This window comes from Erinaceus europaeus, unplaced genomic scaffold (assembly GCF_950295315.1).
Source record: "Erinaceus europaeus unplaced genomic scaffold, mEriEur2.1 scaffold_198, whole genome shotgun sequence".
Lineage (NCBI taxonomy): Eukaryota > Metazoa > Chordata > Mammalia > Eulipotyphla > Erinaceidae > Erinaceus > Erinaceus europaeus.
Window position 1 is genome coordinate 228,577 of NW_026648173.1, and position 18,986 is coordinate 247,562.

Genomic DNA, 18,986 nt, shown 5'->3' on the forward strand with positions numbered 1-18,986 from the left:
TTGTTGTAGTTATTATTGTTGTTGTCGTTGTTGGATAGGACAGAGAGAAATGGAGAGAGGAGGGGAAGACAGGAGGAGAGAAAGATAGACACCTGCAGACCTGCTTCACCGCCTGTGAAGCGACTCCCCTGCAGGTGGGGAGCCGGGGTTCGAACCGGGATCCTTAGCCGGTCCTTGTGCTTTGCGCCACCTGCGCTTAACCCGCTGCGCTACAGCCCGACTCCCCGAGAGTGCTAGTTTTTAAAAAATATTTATTTTCCCTTTTGTTGCCCTTGTTGTTTTTTGTTGTTGTTATTGTTGTTGTTACTGATATCGTCATTGTTGGACAGGACAGAGAGAAATGGAGAGAGGAGGGGAAGACGGGGGGGAGAAAAAGATAGACACCTGCAGACCTGCTTCACTGCCTGTGAGGTGACTCCCCTGCAGGTGGGAAGTTGGGGGCTTGAACAGGGATCCTTTTGTCAGTCCTTGCACTTTGTGCCACGTGCGCTTAACCCGCTGCGCTACCGCCCGACCCCCTATTTATCTATTTTTTTATGTGAGGGTGACCAGAGTAGCACTTAGCTCTGGTCTATGTAGTAATGGGGACCATATCTTAGACCTTCATTCATAGGTAATTATTATTAGGATAACTTGATTTTTCATATATGTATATATATATATATATATATATATATATACACACACACATACACATATAAGGATTAAACAAATTGTGATCTAACAATATATTAAGCACTCAAAAAATATTAGGCACTCAAAAAAAATATTAGGCACTCATTATAATGGCTTTTTAGAAGGACAAGAGAAAAAGCTCATGGAACAATTAAAACTGAAACACAAAAACATAAATATGGACTGATGCCATACACAAAAGGACTGCAAAAAAGTGTTCTGCAATATTCACTGGTGTTATTTTCTCAACTGGGATCAATTCTTACTATTTTTCCCCTCCAATATTTCGTGTTTTTTCTTTTTTAAAAAATAGTTTTATTTATTTATTATTGGATACAGAGAGAGAATCTGAGGGGGAGGGGAGACAGAGAGGGAGAGAGACAGGGAGATACCTGTAGCCCTGCTTCACCACTCATGAAGCTTTCTCCCTGTAGGTGGTGACCAGGGCTTGAATCCAGGTTCTTGTGCACTGTAATGTGTGCACCTAACCAGTTGTGCCACCATCTGGCTCCCTTGTCTGTTTTCCTTCACTGAGCACACATTAACTTTTTTTCTTTTTTTTTTAAATATTTTATTTTATTTATTTATTCCCTTTTGTTGCCCTTGTTGTTTTATTGTTGTAGTTATTATTGTTGTTGTCGTTGTTGGATAGGACAGAGAGAAATGGAGAGAGGAGGGGAAGACAGAGAGGAGGAGAGAAAGATAGACACCTGCAGACCTGCTTCACCGCCTGTGAAGCGACTCCCCTGCAGGTGGGGAGCCGGGGTTCGAACCGGGATCCTTATGCCGGTTCTTGTGCTTTGCACCACCTGCGCTTAACCCGCTGCGCTACAGCCCGACTCCCTACTTTTTTTCTTTTTTTTAAATTGCTACTAGGGCTATTGATGGGATCCAACACTCTTGGTAACCATTTATTTATTTTTCCTTTATTTTTTTAAGTAAAGACAGAGAAAAATAAGAAAGTAATGGGAATACAGAGGGAGAAAGAGATTTGCAGCATTGCTTCACCATCTGTGAAGATTCTTCGCTGCAGGTGGAGACCTGGGGCTCACACATAGGTGACATGTGAGCTCTGTTAAGTGTGCCACTGCCTAGCCCCACGTACATTAACTTTTGTGGTCAAAAAAACTATTATTATCTTATAGAGGAAAATTAAAAAATTTAGACTGGTATAGCCAGTAGAATATACATGCTACCATGTGAAACGATCTAGGTTCAAACCCCCAGTCCTTACCTGCAGGGGGGAAGTTTCATAAGTGGTGAAATTGTGTTTCAGGTGTCTCTGTCTTTCTCCCTATCTCCAACTTCCCTCTAAATTTCTCTGTGTCTCTATGAAAAAAAGACAGAAAAAGAAAGAGAGAATGCCCACCCCCAGGAGCAGTGAATTTGTCATACAGGGACTGAGTCCCAAAGATAGCTCTGGCAGCAATTAAAAGAAAAATTGAGGGGCTGGTGGGGAGGTAGCATAATAGTTATTCAAAAGACTCTCATGCCTGAGGCTCTGAAGTCCCAGGTTCAATCTCCAGCACCACCATAAGCCAGAACTGAGCAGTTACCTGGTAATAAAATAAAATATGTATTTAAAAAACAAGTTGAGAAAAATGTCAATATACCCACTCGTTAAACAGACATATGGCCAACTAAAATCATACTCAGACTTCTCTACATGAAAGAGAAAGAGGTAGATAGGAAGATTGTGAAAGAAAATTATAAAGGAAGGGAGTCAGGTTAAACACACGTGGCACGAAGCACAAGGACCGGCATACAGATCCTGGTTCAAGCCCCCGGCTCACCACCTGCAGGGGAGTCGCTTCACAGGCGGTGAAGCAGGTCTGCAGGTGTCTGTCTTTCTCTCCCTCTCTCTGTCTTCGCCTCCTCTCTCTATTTCTCTCTATCCTATGCAACAACTATGACATTGATAACAACAATAATAACCACAACAACAATAAAAAAAAGAAAATTACAAAGGGAAAGGTGTAAGGACCAGGTTTGAAAGATGACACAGGGAATCACCTCTGATGGATTTTCAAAGGCCACAGGACAAGCAGCCAAGCAAGGCACAAATACCTACCAAAAACAGCCTGGCTGAATATGAATATTAAATTTAGAGAAATGAGAGACAAGGGAAAAGACAGCAAATATTCATCAACTAAAGACCCCATATTAACAACTCATACCCAACTTTAAGTACTCATCATGGACTGAGTCAGGTCCATACTGACCTATGTTCCAGCCACCAGTGTTGAGCCCTGGGTCTGACATGCTGGAGCAGGAACCAGAGGAAGTGAAGCTGGGCTACAAAGCAAGCAGAAACAGCATCAGAATAACATCCCCATGAGGTCACCTTTAGAATAAGTCAGACACCAAGCAGAGAAGCACATGCTTACATAACGACTATGGGACACCATGAGATTCGAGGCACGGCTAGTAAAGGGCCCAAAGGGGTTAGGCAGTCCCTGAGGCCGAGACTGGGCTTCAAACACGCTGCAGAGCATAGCCAGTGTCTGGACATCGCGGAGGCGGCAGTAATGAGCCAACCTGGAGGAAAAGACAAAGGAACAGAATTGAGTGAAGAGAAGGGATGAAGATGGGTATCCCTGGTAGGCACGACAGACTCATGCCACAGGTACTTGGGGCCTCAGACTTCTCCGGGAACTAAGTAACCAACATCTGAATGAGGACACACATGCTCTCAGTTTCTCCCATCTCCAATGGGGAGAATCATATTGCTGTTGGGGGGTCCCCCTATACTTCTTTCACATAACCTAAAGAACAATCTGTCACTGAAAATACTGTATCACCAATGATGTGGCAAGCAAGCAACAGACTCTGAGGTAGGATTATGCATATTAGCTATTTCATAATAATAACAAAGGGGCAGGAAATAGCTCACCCTGCAGGGCACATACTTTATCATGGGCTAGGACCTGGATTTGAGTCTATAGTCACCTCATGGGAGCACCTGTACTGGAAAAGCTGCACAGTGGTAGGTAAAGCAGTCACTACAGTATCTATTCTTGTCTCTCCCTCTCTTAAAAAAAAAAAAAAAAGGCATAAAAAGAGTCCACAAGGAGCAGAGAAATTATGGAGGCATGCAGCCCCAGTGATAACCATGGTAGCAAAATAACAACAAAAACAATATAGAATAATTTTACCTTTTAGGTACTCACATAACCTTTGCTCCTTTCAGGATCACTGTGCTAGGATATGAGATAGGATGAGAGGGACTTTGTCTATGTTATGGAAATATTAACATCCTCTTCCAAACAATGTGTGAGTTTGTTTGTTTGTTTGTTTGTTTAATATTATCACACTCACTATCTTACCTGAGCCTTACATCCAGTGGGTGGAACAGCCATTATCACCCCTGTGTCAGGAGGCAGCTAGAATGTGATCACATCCCAGGTCCGACCTCAACAGGTAAAACAAATCTCTACCCAAAGGAATCAGAGCTTCTCTAATTTTGTTTTTCTGCCAGGACACAAGTCCCACACTTATGGAGATTCAAATGGTCTGAATCTTGTTGCTAATCATTTTTTACATCATATTTCCAGTTTGCCATACTTCTATACAATAAATCCAACTTGAATTCAATGTTTTCATAAATTACCTAGCAGCATGAAAGCATCATGGCTTTTTGAAAATAAGAAAACCAACATGCAATTCTCATATCTGCTCAAAAAGGCAAAACTCTACCACTCCCTAAAATTTACCATATCAACAACTCAAACTGTTACATTCAGATTAATGTGATTTATGGACTAAAGAATAAATCTTCCAAGGACAATTCTGGTTCAAATCTTAATTGTAAGTAACCACAATTGTACAGTTTCTCCTACTATAAGAAGTTAGTTCTACACAGAAATTATTGCAGTACCAAAAGGAAAGACCTCTCCCCTTTCATTCATTCCTCAGGCCTCTCTACTTTTCTCCTAGACAAAAACATCGAATGTGTTAACAGATCTAAAATCTACATCACTCATTTTCCTCACTTTGGGCTCTCAAAACTTACAGGGAGTAGCCTGGAAGGTGGCACAGTGGATAAAGTGCTGAACTCTGAAGGATGAGGTCCTGAGTTCTAACCTCAGCATCATATATACCAGAATGATACTCTGCTTCTCTTTCCCCCCACTCATAAATATATAAACAAACAAGCAGATAAACCTACAGGGATTCCAGCAGCTGTCGCCCAAATGGATGTCGAGCCCAGGGTGTTTCCAGATCTGGGTCAGACTTTGGACCAAGGCAGAGATCTGTAGCTACTGTAGCCAATGACCAAACCTATACAGATAAAAGAGAAACAGCAACTCAGGGGCTGGAAGATAAGTTTACTTGGTAGAGTGCAAAATTTGCCATGTGCAAGGATCCAGGTTTAATCCCCCAGCCAACACATGTAAACACCTGCTTGAGGGAAAGTTCATAAGCAGTGGAGCAGTCCTATGGTAACTCTCCTTCCCTCTCTGTCTCCTTTTCCTTCTGTCTTTCACTACCTTTTTAAAAAAATTTCTTTATTCTATTTTTCTATTTTAATAAATAGAAAATTTTAATAGGACAGAGAATTTAAAAGGGGAGAGAGAAATAGCGTAAGAAAAAGAGAGAAAGACAGACACTTGCAGCATTGCTTCAGTGCTCATGAAGTTCCTCTACAGGTGAGGACTGGCAGTTTGAACCCAGGTCTTTATACATAGTATCAGGTGGGCTCAACCAGTTATATCACCTCACCACCCAGCCCATATCTCACCATCTTAAATAAATAAATAAATATAAAGGAATCCACCAGGAGTAGTAGAACCATGCAGGCACAAGTCTCAGCAAAAACCCAGGTGGAAAGAGAAACAGAAACTCAGACTGGTGAGGACATGTACATAAAAGAAATCACAAAAGAACCCATTATCCTCTAAATACAGCACAAAGTCTTGCTACTCTGAAGGATATAAAACCTTAGTGCTTACTAGAATGTATAATTTTAAGCATTAATCCAAACCTACTGATCAGATTTTGCATTGGTTTTATATTTCTTTTTGGTGTCACTAGGGTTATATAGGCCAACTTTTTCAGACAGAGGAAAAAGAGAGGTAGTGACAGAGGGAAAGAGGGAAAGACATCACTGCAATGAAGCTTTTCCCAGTGCAGGGTAGGCAAATTCTCAGAGAATCTGTATGCACTAGAAACACAAGCCTAATTTTATTTTTTAATTTTAAAGGGGTTTTCTTTCTTTCTTTCTTTTCTTTTTTTTTTCTCTTCTCACCACTCTCATCACCAAAGGTCTGTATCCCTATCCCATCCCTATAGATGGCCACTATAGTTCTTCCAGTCTTAGATAGAGGTTGACATTTTCTTTCACACTCATATGTTCTATTCTCTATATTCCACATAGAAGTGAAACCATTCTGTAGTTGTCCTTTACCTCCTTGCTTCACGAAGCATGATATTCTCCAATTCCATCCACTTTATCCCAAAGGACAAAATATGATCCTTTCTTATTGCTGAGTAATATTCTATTGAGTATATGTCCGATAAAGTTTTTTTTCTAGTCATCTGTAGAAGGGCATTTTGGTTGTTTCCAAGTTTTTGCTATTGCAAAAATATGGGGGTACATTTGTCCCTTTAAGTTAATCTTTTGAGTAAATGCCTACAAGTGGAATTGCTGGGTCCTATGGTATTTCCATTTGTATTTAAGGGGTCTCTGTACTGTTTCATATAATGGCTGCACCACTTTGCACTCCCACCAGCAGTGTAGTAGAGTTCCTGTCTCTCCACATCCTCTCCGACACTTCTCTTGTTTTATTGATGGAGCCCATTCTCACAGGTGTGAGGTAGTTTTAATTTGCATTTCTCTAATGATGAGTGAACTGAAGCATTTCTGCATGTCTGTGGGCCCTGTGTATCTCTTCTTTAGAGAACCACCTATTCATATCTTCTGCCCACTTTTTTATTGGGCTGTTTTATTTTCCTTTATGGTGATGTATGTTGAGCTGTATGAGTTCATTACAGATGTTTGCTTATCAACTGCTTGTCCAAAATGTAGTGTGCAAATATCTTTTCTCATTTGCTGGGTTTCCTGTTTATTCTTATGGAATATTCAAGCCTAATTTTTTATTAAGCAAAATTCAAAGAAATTATACCATGCAACAATACCAGTAAGCTGCCTATTGAATCACTGACTTTTCCTGCTCTGTTTTCTCCCTCCCTTCTCTCCTCTCCTTTTTCTCCACTGAAGCATTTTATTTGCACTTATGTATTACATCTCTAGAAAAGGAATCCTAGGATTTTCCCTCCTGTGTGTTTTCATCTTGCTTCTTTTTATTTTTTTAATTTTTAAAAAATATTTATTTTCCCTTTTGTTGCCCTTGTTTTTTTATTGTTGTAGTTATTATTGTTGTTGTTATTGATGTCATCGTTGTTAGACAGGACAGAGAGAAATGGAGAGAGGAGGGGAAGACAGAGAGGGGGAGAGAAAGACAGACACCTGCAGACCTGCTTCACCACCTGTGAAGTGACTCCCCTGCAGGTGGGGAGCTGGGGACTCAAACCAGGATCCTTACACTGGTCCTTGTGTTCATCTTGCTTCTTTATGGTTTATGGTGCCAGTGAAACCAAACTAAAGGGATGGGAGCAGGTTATTCTGCCATTTTTCCATTTGAGTTGCACATCAAATCTAGGGCTGATCGCTCTACACTTGTTTAACCTGCCAGTAAGGTTCACAGCTATTTTCCTAGCTCTATGATCATTAATGATTTCAAATTTGCCAGTGTAACTATGTTTCATCATCACAGTCGGAAACCAAACAATGACTTTGGAGTAGTTTAATAAGAACCTGGTGTTTGTCTCTTTTTTTCAGCATTGTTAATGTTCTTGAGAGCATTGACCAGGACATTCATGTACATCATTATGGTGACACAGAAAGGATGGGAGGAGTGAATTATGGGTTCTGCTGCTTCACTAGTAAGCTGGCAGGGGAAAAAAAATAGTATTCTGTATCACATTTCAGACCTGCCCTTCTTTATCCAAATATTAAAAAATCTTGCTGCCTTCATTACAAAAGTTTCAGCTAAAATAAAACAGGCTTAGACAAAATAGACTTGATTTTCTTTATGATGACCAGTCAGTGAAATATCACTAAACTTGAAATCTCATGGGGTTTGGAGTCATCAAGCATCGAGCATCTACTAAATCTAAGATTTAGAACACATCAACTAGGGGGCGGGAAGTAGTGCACTGTGTTAAGTGTACACAGTAGGAAGCGCAAGGACCAGCATAAGGATTCTAGTTCTCACCTGATATATTTTTACCTTTAGGTTCCTAATTATTAAACAACTTGTTCTGCTTTATATCTTAATGCTTTTCAGCCACCAAGTTGCAGATGCCAATCTGATTTCCCTGGGCAGACGACTTCACCAATGTGTTCTGTAATCCCACCTCCCCAGAGTCCTACCCCACTAGAAAAATACAGAATGAGGCTGGGGGTATAAATTGACCTGTCAACACTGATGTCCCGCAGAGAAAAGCAATTATGGAAGCCAGACCTTCCATCTTCTGCTCCTATCTTCTGCAAATATCTTTGGTCCATACTCCCAGAGAGATAAAGAATAGGGGAGCTGAGGCTGGGCAGTAGTGCAGTGGATTAAGCTCACATGGCACAAAACACAAGGACTGGCACAAGGATCCCAGTTCGAGCGCCCAGCTCCCCACCTGCAGGGGGGTCATTTCACAAGCAGTGAAGCAGGTCTGCTTTCTTTTCCCTTCTCTGTCGTCCCCTCCTCTCTCGATTTCTCTCTGTCCTATAAAGTAACAAGGGCAACAAAATGGGGAAAATGACCTCTAGGAGCAGTGGATTCGTAGTGTAGGCACCAAGCCAAGCGAAAACCCTGGAGGCCAAAAAAAAAAAAAAAAAAAAAACCAAAAAATCTAGTGCTCTGAACCCATGGGAAGGGTCATTATTCCACTTCACTTAGACTAGCCTGACCTTCCATCACAACTCTTTCAGAAAAGCATCAAAACAAAACAAAAAATGCTTTAGGAAGTATTTTTCCCCCCAGAGATTTTTTTTTTTTTCAGAACATGAACTTTGGATGCCTTAGTATTGCATTTACCAATCTTCTCACTAACCAATATGAGGTAATTATCCATATGTTTCTCATTTTACAAATATACATAGAGATTGAGAAAATTTGAAATAATTTTCCTGGGGTTATGCCCTGTGGGAGTCAAGTTGGACTTATGCCTCCCATTATAAATTCCATTCTATTTCTCAGACGTGTTGTCTCACAAAACTTTAACCCACTTAAAGTTTTGGGAGTCTTTGCATGTTCTGATGCTTTTATTTACCCAAAATATAATCTAAAGGGATGCAACCTGCACCAAACCCAGCAATCATCTATCCCATTTCCACCTGGCAAGGTAATCCAAGCACATCTCCCCAAGTTTCTCAGAGCTGGCTTTCTCCAATGCTCCTCTTTGGAAAGATTCAGCTAGAAAGTATATAACCTCTGAATTCTATTTTTAAAGATTTTCAGGAGACAGTGTGAGGGAGAGAGAAAGAGAAAAAAAGAGTGATACCAACTGGATGACTGCTTTGCTTGGGCACATTATGGTATAAAATGTTACGCCTGGGGTCTCTGGAACCTCTCTGGTCGTAGCCTTAACCCAGCATCTCCATGTGCAAATTTTTCTCTATTCTTTCCTTATATGTTTGTTCCCTTTCTTTCCTACTCTTCTTCTTTCTGCTTCTTCATCCTTTTTTTTAAATTTTTAATTAGTTTACAAAATTACAAAATAACATGCATAAAATTCCCACCACCAGAGTTCTGTGCCCCCATTCCCTCCACTGAAAACTACATTAGTTCTCCCAAGATCACAAATATGGGTTAACTCCTATTTCTATAATTATCTATCATATATGTATGTTTTCCCATGTTTTCTATGGCCCTGCCCTCTTCTTTTTTAAGTCACACCTATTACTATTTCTGAATGTTTTTCCTTTTTTCCTCTTCTCTTCTGGATCCCGATGGAATTGGAGCTCACCATCATCTTCTTCTAACATTTCTCTTCCCTTGGGAGTATAGACCAAGAATCTTTTTGGGGTGCAGAAGGTAGAAGGTCAGACTTCTGTAATTTCAGAAGGTAGAAGGTCAGACTTCTGTAATTTCTTCTCTGCTGGACGTGGATGCTGGCCAATCGATCCCTAACCCCAGCCTGTTTCTATCTTTCCCTAGTTGGGTAGGGCTTTGGAGAGGTGAGGTTCTGGGACACATTGCTGTGTGTCAGCTCATGAGGTTCAGGATGGAATCAAAGAAGTATCTGCAACTTGGTGTCTGCAGGGCAGTAAGTTATGAGGCAGGACAAGATGTTTAATAAATAGGAACAAAAAAGTAGAAATAGAGCAGGTGTGCCTAGGAATTTTAGGGTGGTAAGAAGCTAGAAAGTCTATTTTAGGTATATTCCTTGGGGCCCATGATTTTAGCGATTTTTGCCTGAGCTTAATAGCTAACATGGAGGTAGACTAAAAAAATTGTCTGGGAAGATAGAGTCAGAATTGAGAATAGGGCTAGAAAGCTGGATTAGGGCAGAGAGCAACTCTTTGAAGAAAATAAACACACTTGCACAGGTTTTTTTTGTTTTGTTTTGTTTTGTTTTTACCAAAGGACTATTCAGCTCTGGCTTATGGTGGTGATGGGGATTGAACCTGAGACTTTGGAGCCTCAGGCATGAGAGTCTATTTGTATAACCATTATGCTATCCACCCATTGCAGAGTTTTTAATCAGATTTAAAAAAAAAAAAAAAGTTGGGAGTTGGGCAGTAGTGCAGCGGGTTAAGTACACGTGGCACAAAGCGCAAGGGTGGGCGTAAGGATCCCAGTTCAAGCCGCTGGCTCCCCACCTGCAGGAGGTCACTTCGCAAGCAGTGAAGCAGGTCTGCAGGTGTCCATCTTTCTCTCCCCCTCTTTGTCTTCCTCTCCTCTCTCCATTTCTCTCTGTCCTATCCAACAACAACAGCTATGGCAACAATAACAACTACAACAAGCACAACAAGGGCAACAAAATGGGGAAAATAGCCTCCAGGAGCAGTGGATTCGTAGTACAGGCACCGAAACCCAGCAATAACCCTGGAGGCACACAAAAAAAAGTCATATGGGATGATCTCACTCTCAGGCAGAAGCTGAAAAACAAGATCAGAAGAGAAAACACAAGTAGACCTAAACTGGAATTGGCATGTTGCACCAAAGAAAAAGACTCTGGGGTGGGGGTGGGGGAGAGAATACAGGTCCAAAAGACCTCATGGGGGTTGTATTGTTCTATGGAAAACTGGGGAATGTTATGCATGTATAAACTATTGTATTTACTGTTGAATGTAAAAAATTAATTCCCCAATAAAGAAATAAATAATAAAAAAAAAGTCAAGGGGGCTGTTGGGCGGTAGTGCAGTGGGTTAAGCGCAAGTGAAGTGCAAGGACCAGTGTTAGGATCCCGGTTCATCCTCCCCCCCCACCTGCAGGGGGCAGTGAAGCAGTTCTGCAGGGGTCTATCTTTCTCTCCCCATCTCTGTTTTCCCCTCCTCTCTCCATTTTTCTCTGTCCTATCTAACAATGATGACATCAATAACAACAATAATAACTACACTAATAAAAAATAACAAGGGCAACAAAAGGGAAAATAAATAAACAAATAAATAAATAAATATAAATTTTTTTTTTTTAAGTCAAGGGAAGATCTTGGCTCTGGATCACATAGAGATATATAAGGGGGTGGGGGAAATGAGCTGATAGGCGACAATAGCTGGCTAGGAGCTTCATTTGCTCAACATAATCCTCATAGTGGCAAATACAGGATGCAACAGACACAGAAAGTACATTTGTGGTTGCCTAGGGCTAGATGGTTCCAGGAAGTAAGAAGTGAAAGGTAACAGCTAAGAGATAAGGAGCATTATTTTTGTTTGTTTTGGATTTGGGATGGGGGGGATATAAATGATCTGAAACTATCTGTGATCATGATTTCAAAACTCTAATAAGAAACCAAAAGTCATCGAATGATACACTTTAAATGATTAAAATGGGTGAATTGCATGGTACATGGATTATAGTTGAGAATTTACCAAGTTCACCCATAATAATGCAACTCCAGCATCTACTTTATGTGATCAACTGGCCTGCAAGGACCTGAAACTAACACAGTCCCTCATGCAATCATATACCCTAGATAATAGTCCACTCGGTCACAAGTAAATCTAATTTCCCGATAGGACTCTTTTTTTTTTTAATTATCTATTTATTTATTAGGTAGAGACAGCCAGAAATCAAGAGGGAAGGGGAAGATAGAGAGGAAGAGGGAGAGAGACAGAGAGACACCTATAGCACTTCTTCACTTGTGAAGCTTTCCCCTTGCAGGTGGATTCTGGGGGCTAGAACTTGGGTCCCTGAGCACTGTAATTTGCACTTAACCAAGGGAGCCACCACCTGGCCCCCCAATAGGACTTTTTTTAAAACCTTTTTTATATTTATTTATTTATTCATTTCCCCTTTTGTTGCCCTTGTTGTTTTACTGTTGTTGTTACTGATGTCATCGTTACTGGATAGGACAGAGAGAAATGGAGAGAGGAGGGGAAGACAGAGATGGGGAGAGAAAGATAGACACCTGCAGACCTGCTTCACCGCCTGTGAAGGGATTCCCCTGCAGGTGGGAAACCAGGAGTTTGAGCTGGGATCCTCACACTGGTCCTTGCACTTTGTACCACCTGTGCTTAACCCTCTATGCTACCGTCCGACCCCCACTTTAATACAGTGGTACATTCCTATAAAGTTGAAGAAATTTAATTTTTGTGAGATTAAATCATATTTTCACAAGTATGTCTCCATGCCAAAAAAAAATGCTCTGACAAACCTTTTATGAAATAGATTTATTTATTTTTTTGTCTCCAGGGTTACTGCTGAGGCTCGGTGCCTGCACTATGAATCCTATTAATCCACTGCTCCTAGAGGCTATTTTTTTCCTTTTGTTGCCTTGGTTGTTTATTCTTGTTGTTGTTGTTATTATTGTTATTGTTGCTGGATAAGACAGAGAAATGGAGAGAGGAAGGGAAGACAGAGAGAGGAGACAAAGATGGACACCTGAAGACCTGCTTCACTGCCTATGAAGTGACACCCCTGCAGGTAGGAAGCCAGAGGTTCAAACCGGGATCCTTATGCTGGTCTGTGTGCTTTGTGACGTGCACTTAACCCACTGTGCTACTGCCCGGCCCCTGAAATAAATCATTTTTAAAAGAAAGAAAGTATAAGGCCAGGGAGACAGAATAGTAGCTATACAGAAATATTTTCATGCCTGAGGCTCAAAAGTCCTATGTTCAGTCTCTAGCACCATCATAAACCAGAGCTGAGTAGTGTTCTAGTTAAAAAAAAAAAAAAAGGAAGGAAGGAAGAAAGAAAATACAGAATTGAGAGCACAAATACCCCAAACTAGGTATGTGACAATCATAGTGATGTAAGAATAAGAAAAGGCTGTGATAAATATGCAGAATAAATGCCTGAGGATCTTCTCAACTAAGCATACATGTACACACATACAACATACAACAAAAATTTAGATGGCTACTCTAGTCCTTGAGTCTGCCAAAGAAAATGGAAGAGTAACTGCAAAATACAAGGCACACACACACAGGGCACTGCCATCCACAAATGTAACTAAATCACAACTATAAAGTGAAAATATTCAGCTCAAAAAAAAAAATCCTGATTTCTAGCAAAAAAGGATGGTAATACCTGGACAAGATCCTTCCTTCCTACAAGCAAGGCAGAAGTGGCATTCTTCTGACATGTTTCTTGAATATCATTCACATTCAATCTGAAAATTAAAAAAAGAAAAAAAAAGTTTTTAGTTTAATTTCCTAGGTCAATTACTGCTGGCTTAACAGACTAAAACCTGCCTCTTTGATTTTCATTTAAAATGTTTTATTCATGTTGGTTTTGAGCTCCCTTCCCACTGAAACATGGGAGAAAAAGCTGTTTCAGGTTTAGGCCTGAGGAAGTGAAATTGTTCATTTCTCTATAGCCAAAAGAGGAAGTCAAACTGGAAGATCAATTTGCTAGTCCACTCTTCTGTGAAGCTCCCCTTGTGCATGGTGCATGCAGCAGTTGGGAGCTCAAACATGGGTTCACATGCATGGTAAAGTGTATGCTCTCTCTACCATATAAGCTATGTTCTGCACCCAAATCCCTCTCTTTAAATGTTGACAAGATTAATGTATTTTGAGAGTATATCACTACCATGGTAAGGTTACCAACTACTCAAATTTGAATTTTGTCAAATGGGAGACTGATTATCTGAGGCAGATTTGCCTTAATTAGGTGAGACATTAGAAAGCAGGTATGTGGGAGTTGGGTGGTAGCGCAGCAGGTTAAGCACAGGTGGCGCAAAGTTCAAGGACCAGCATAAGGATCCCGGTTCAAGCCCCTGGGTCCCCACCTGCAAGGGAGTTGCTTCACAGGCGGTGAAGCAGGTCTGCAGGTGTCTATCTTTCTCTCCCCCTCTCTGTCTTCCCCTCCTCTCTCCATTTCTATCCTATCCAACAACAACATCAACAACAATAATAATTACAACAATAAAACAACAAGGACAACAAAAAGGAATAAACAAATATTTTTTAAAAATAAGAATGTGGGGCTGCTCTTGAAGATAAAATTCAAAAATAACTTTCCCTAGCAGCAAAGAATTAAATTCTGCCAATATGAACAACACTGGATGCAGACAAACCCTTACCATGGGGTAAGGCCTAAGATCTCTACCCAGCTAAGCAGGCTCAGACCACAGAAATTATGAGATAATAAATGTATGTTGTTTTAAGCCACTAAAGTCATTGTAACCTATAATGCGGGTGTGTGTGTGAGTGTGTAAGGGGGGCAGTTTACGGAATCTTTCCTAAAATTACATCTAAAGATATGATTCTAAATACTTCTTTAAAATATTTAATAATCATCACTCAGTAAGTGATAACTACACCACCCTTGAGATTCTGAACTTACATGTAGAGTTCACCCAACGATTTATGAACAGGAAGAAGGCCCGAGATATCCTGAATAATGACTTTCCCAGCAGCCTTGATTGGTCGATTGCCAGAGTCCGATCCCTCTCGTTTACTTTTCCATCTCCTTGATTTCTGGGGGAGAGGAAAAGATATAACTAAAGGAGACTTAGACAACTAGAAACCTCCAACAGTTGCAGAGTACATCAGAGTTAGGTCATTGGTAATTTGTAGAGATTTTTGCATTACATCATGCCCACAATTACATGAATCAGCATCTGTAGGAAATAAAAGAATGGCAAAGGGCATTGAGCTCTTGGTCTAAATCCTAGCAGAAAAATAAGCACCTACTACAGGGCTATATACATTCTGCAGGTGCTCAAAAATAGATACCTTGAAGCCAGAATTTACAATGATGGAAGGAAGAACAGCAGGTAGATAAGTTAGTGAAAATCACAAAATGTGGGAGAAGAGCAACTTTTAAGGTCAGGTTCATACCTATGTTCAAAGTTCTTGCTTGAAACTAATCAGCTTTTTTTCTCTCATACTTTTAATATAATCTGTTGGAAATTTAGTTCAGGCACAGTGAGATGAGTTCTATAAGTCTTAATCTATGGCAGGAAGAGGGGAAAACTTGGCATCTCTCAAGGAGGGTTTCCTTGTTTCTCCTAGAAGACTTTGCTTCTAAAAATGATCATTTTAGAACATCAAAAACACTTGTGCAGAAGGACCAGAGAGGAAGGGATGTGGAAGATCATGATCAATTATCTGATTTTTTCAGAGTTTTTTCCTACAAGTGGTTCAAGAGGAGTTTGTATATAGAAAAGGAGGATCTTCTCAAAGTGGGATTATGGTATAGCACCATTTGATATTTTCAAATTAGCAACCAGCCACAGAAGTAATGTTCTATTTTATCTTGCTTTGTTTTATTTCCATAAGTTTAAAAGGGGACTATCAAAGTGATTTAACTCAGGAGGGAAGTAACATGTTTATTAACAAAGTGTACAAATGAGAGGGTCTGCAATCTGGAGTCAGAGAACCAAAATTACTAGTCTTAGTACCACACATCCTGGCTCCGTGGAACCTCGGGGTTAGTTACGTATTTGCTGTGTATTTAGTCTGCCACCACTCTCTTTTCTCACTGACAACTTGTGGTTCATGCTGAGCTTCATGGTTCCAATCCCAACAAGGCTGGCGGGGGGGGGGGGGGGGGCACTAAAAAGATGAGAATACACATGGTATAAACTAGAAAAGTGCAAAATTCAAAAAAATCTCTAAATTGCTATGGATATATATAATCTCTCAAGAATCTAGATCATTAGTATACTCACAAAAAACTCATTTTCCACGAGTCAGGCGGTAACGCAGCGGGTTAAACGCATATGGCACAAAGCCCAAGGATCAGCGTGAGGATCCCTGTTCAAGCCCCCGGCTCCCCACTTGTAGGGGAGTCTCTTCACAGGTGGTGAAGCAGGTCTGCAGGTGTCTATCTTTCTCTCCCCCTCTCTGTCCTCCCCTCCTCTCTCCATTTCTCTCTGTTCTATCCAACAATGAGCCATCAATAACAACAACAGTAATAACCACCGCAATAAAAACAAGGGCAACAAAAGGGAATAAATATTTTTTTAGAAAATTCATTTCTACCAGTGATTTCTATACAATCACTTTCAGTAAATTAGTTATAGTCAACATTCATAGGTTTCTAACCAGTGATGTCCTTATCTAATCCCCAAAGCTGCCCCATGCATGTAACTCCCATAGAATTAAGGGTTAGGGAACCTAAAACTCTTTTTAAAGAAGAAATTTAATCATACTCACAAAAATGCTACCCTTTTAGTCACAAATATCCTAATTAAGTACAAATAAGGGGGGAGAGGTACAAAGAGAAAGCAACCTCCAGCATGGGCTGGAGCCAGGCAGTGTGAAATGACACAGGGCAAATGTCATTACTAGTTTCAGGGAGGGTGAGCTGGATTAGACTGATAGAGTCAGGAACATAATGTGGTTAACTTCAACAGGCAGCGTCTCAAGTCCATAAATTCACTTCACAGTGACACTCTCCCATGTTTCCAGGAGTCTGGAAATCCTAGGAAATGATACCCCCACAGGTCTCATATAGTCAGTTACCTCATTTGAGATTTAGGATAGTAGGTTCAAATATATGTATTTCAAATATATATATATATGAGATTCTAGCTGTTATGGATTATGATCATCTAATTGGGTCTTCTGGTTGGCTTGGATGCCTCTAAAGCACTGTTCCAGGCAGTAACTCAGGGCTCCTTATTACAAAGAAAAATGAGAAGCCCTGAACAACTAAGCAATTCACCATGGCTCCATTTAAGCAAATGACTGATATAAATGGAGTCCTCATGAGGAAAAGGGTCTACTAGCTTTCAGGCCACACAGAAAACCACAATTCCCTGACTTTTTAGCAATCTTAATATTGTGGTTTTTTTTCCATAATAGACTTGAATGATTTCTAAAAGTGATCATTTTAGAATGTCAAAAATATTTTATAGGAGCAGAGGTACCTATATAATGGAGATGGAAGATAGGAATAATTACACAAGACTCCCAGAGTCTTACATACAAACAACTACAAAGGAGCCTGTGTGTGGGAAATGAGAGCTACCCTAAATACATGTCAAAACCTCTAGCTCTTTGGCTTCGGATTTAGGATTTTTTTTTTTTTAAACCAGAGCACTGCTCATCTCTGGCTTATGGTAGTGTAGGGGATTGAACCTGGGACTTTGGAGCCTCAGGCGAGGCTTGGGGTTTAAATATTGTCTTTTATCATTAAGCTCAGCACCAGATATAGAATGCAATCTCTCCAAGTGTGGACCTCACTGTGATCTAATATGGAGAGAGAGGAAATTCTTATTTCTTTATAAAGGAGGATGAGAAGGTAACTGCAGCTTGCCAGCAAAAGAGCTGAAATTTGAGCATAGGCTATCAGGCTGCTAAGTCTATATTTGTTTTGTGTTTTTGCTTTTAATGCAACACAGGGGACTGAACCCAGGGCTTCATGCATTGTACAATGTCTCCTCCCCTGGGTGACACTTGTTAGCCTATTTATAAGAATATAGGTTTTTTTGTTTGTATGAGATACAGACAGAGAAGAAGAGAGTAAAAGAGAGGGATAGAGACCACAGCACTAAAGCTTCCTTCACTGCAGTAGGGGTAGGCTTGAACCTGGGTCACACATATGCCAAAGTAACTATCTAAGTGAGCTCTTTTGTCAGCCCAAATATATGGTTTTACATTTAAGGAAAAGAACAGAAGGAAGGAAGGAAGGAAGGAAGGAAGGAAGGAAGGAAGGAAGGAAGGGAGGAAAAAGAGAGAGAGAGAGAGAGAGAGAGGCAGGGATAGATAACATAATGGTTATACAAAGAGACTCTCATGCCTTTGGCACCAAAGTCCCAGGTTCAATCCCTCACACCACCATAAGCCAGAGCTGAGCAGTGCTGGGGGGGGGGGGGGTTGTTCTGGTTAAGCTACCTAAAAATATGTAAAGCTTCCTGCAGGGAGGAAGCTTCACAAAAAATGAAGCAGATCTGCAGGTGTCTCTTTTTCTCTCTCCTCCACTCCCTCCAATGGCTCATGTCTTATCTAATAACAATTAAAAATAAAAATAAAATTTAAAAAAGGAAAAATAGCTACTGAGAGCATCAGACTGTAGTGCTGGCACTGAGCACCAGCAATAAAATCCTAGTGGAAAAGGAAAGAAAGAAAGAAAGAAAGAAAGAAAGAAAGAAAGAAAGAAAGAAAGAAAGAAAGAAAGAAAGAAAGAAAGGAGGGAGGGAGGAAAAAGGGAGAGAAGAAAAAGGGAGGGGAGGGGAAAGGGAAAGGAAAGGGAGGAGGGGCAAGGAAAAAGGAGGAAGGAAAAAGAGGAATCAACTTCTAGATTCTAGATAGGCCTATCCACACATCCTCTACAGTAAATCATTTCTAGAGTCACTTCTTGTGCAAGCAGGGAGAACTATGGTCAGCAGTGCCCAGGGCTGTGCTCTGAAGGCCAGAGAGGCAGGCAGCTTTTGGGGCTGGGTGGCTTTACAGACCAAGCTTAGGTTGACACTCTGAGTTTCACCTTTCACACTATCTGACCTCCTTTCTAATTTTTTTCAGGATTAGGTACATTAGGAGAAAATAAAGCTAAGCCCAAAGAGATCTCTTGGGTTTCTTCCCCTATTCTGTCCTTGGTTACAGTAGAAACAAATCACAAGTAAGCAGCTGATGAAAATGACAAGAAAGTGGTCTTGGACAACTATTCTGAAAGTATCCTTCACTGAGCTGTAGA

General features: G+C 40.6%; 1 protein-coding gene across 1 annotated transcript in view; it reads right to left on the reverse strand.

The window, feature by feature from the left end:
• The window catches only part of WDR59 (WD repeat domain 59), a 63,884-nt gene that overhangs the window by 9,820 nt on the left and 35,078 nt on the right, over positions 1 to 18,986 (reverse strand). The window contains exons 11-15 of the mRNA XM_060184796.1: positions 14,688 to 14,821; positions 13,428 to 13,509; positions 4,844 to 4,956; positions 3,063 to 3,213; positions 2,898 to 2,970 (exon numbers count right to left, since the gene is read on the reverse strand). Coding sequence (XP_060040779.1) covers positions 2,898 to 2,970; positions 3,063 to 3,213; positions 4,844 to 4,956; positions 13,428 to 13,509; positions 14,688 to 14,821 — 553 coding nt within the window. The remainder of the gene's footprint in view (positions 1 to 2,897; positions 2,971 to 3,062; positions 3,214 to 4,843; positions 4,957 to 13,427; positions 13,510 to 14,687; positions 14,822 to 18,986) is intronic.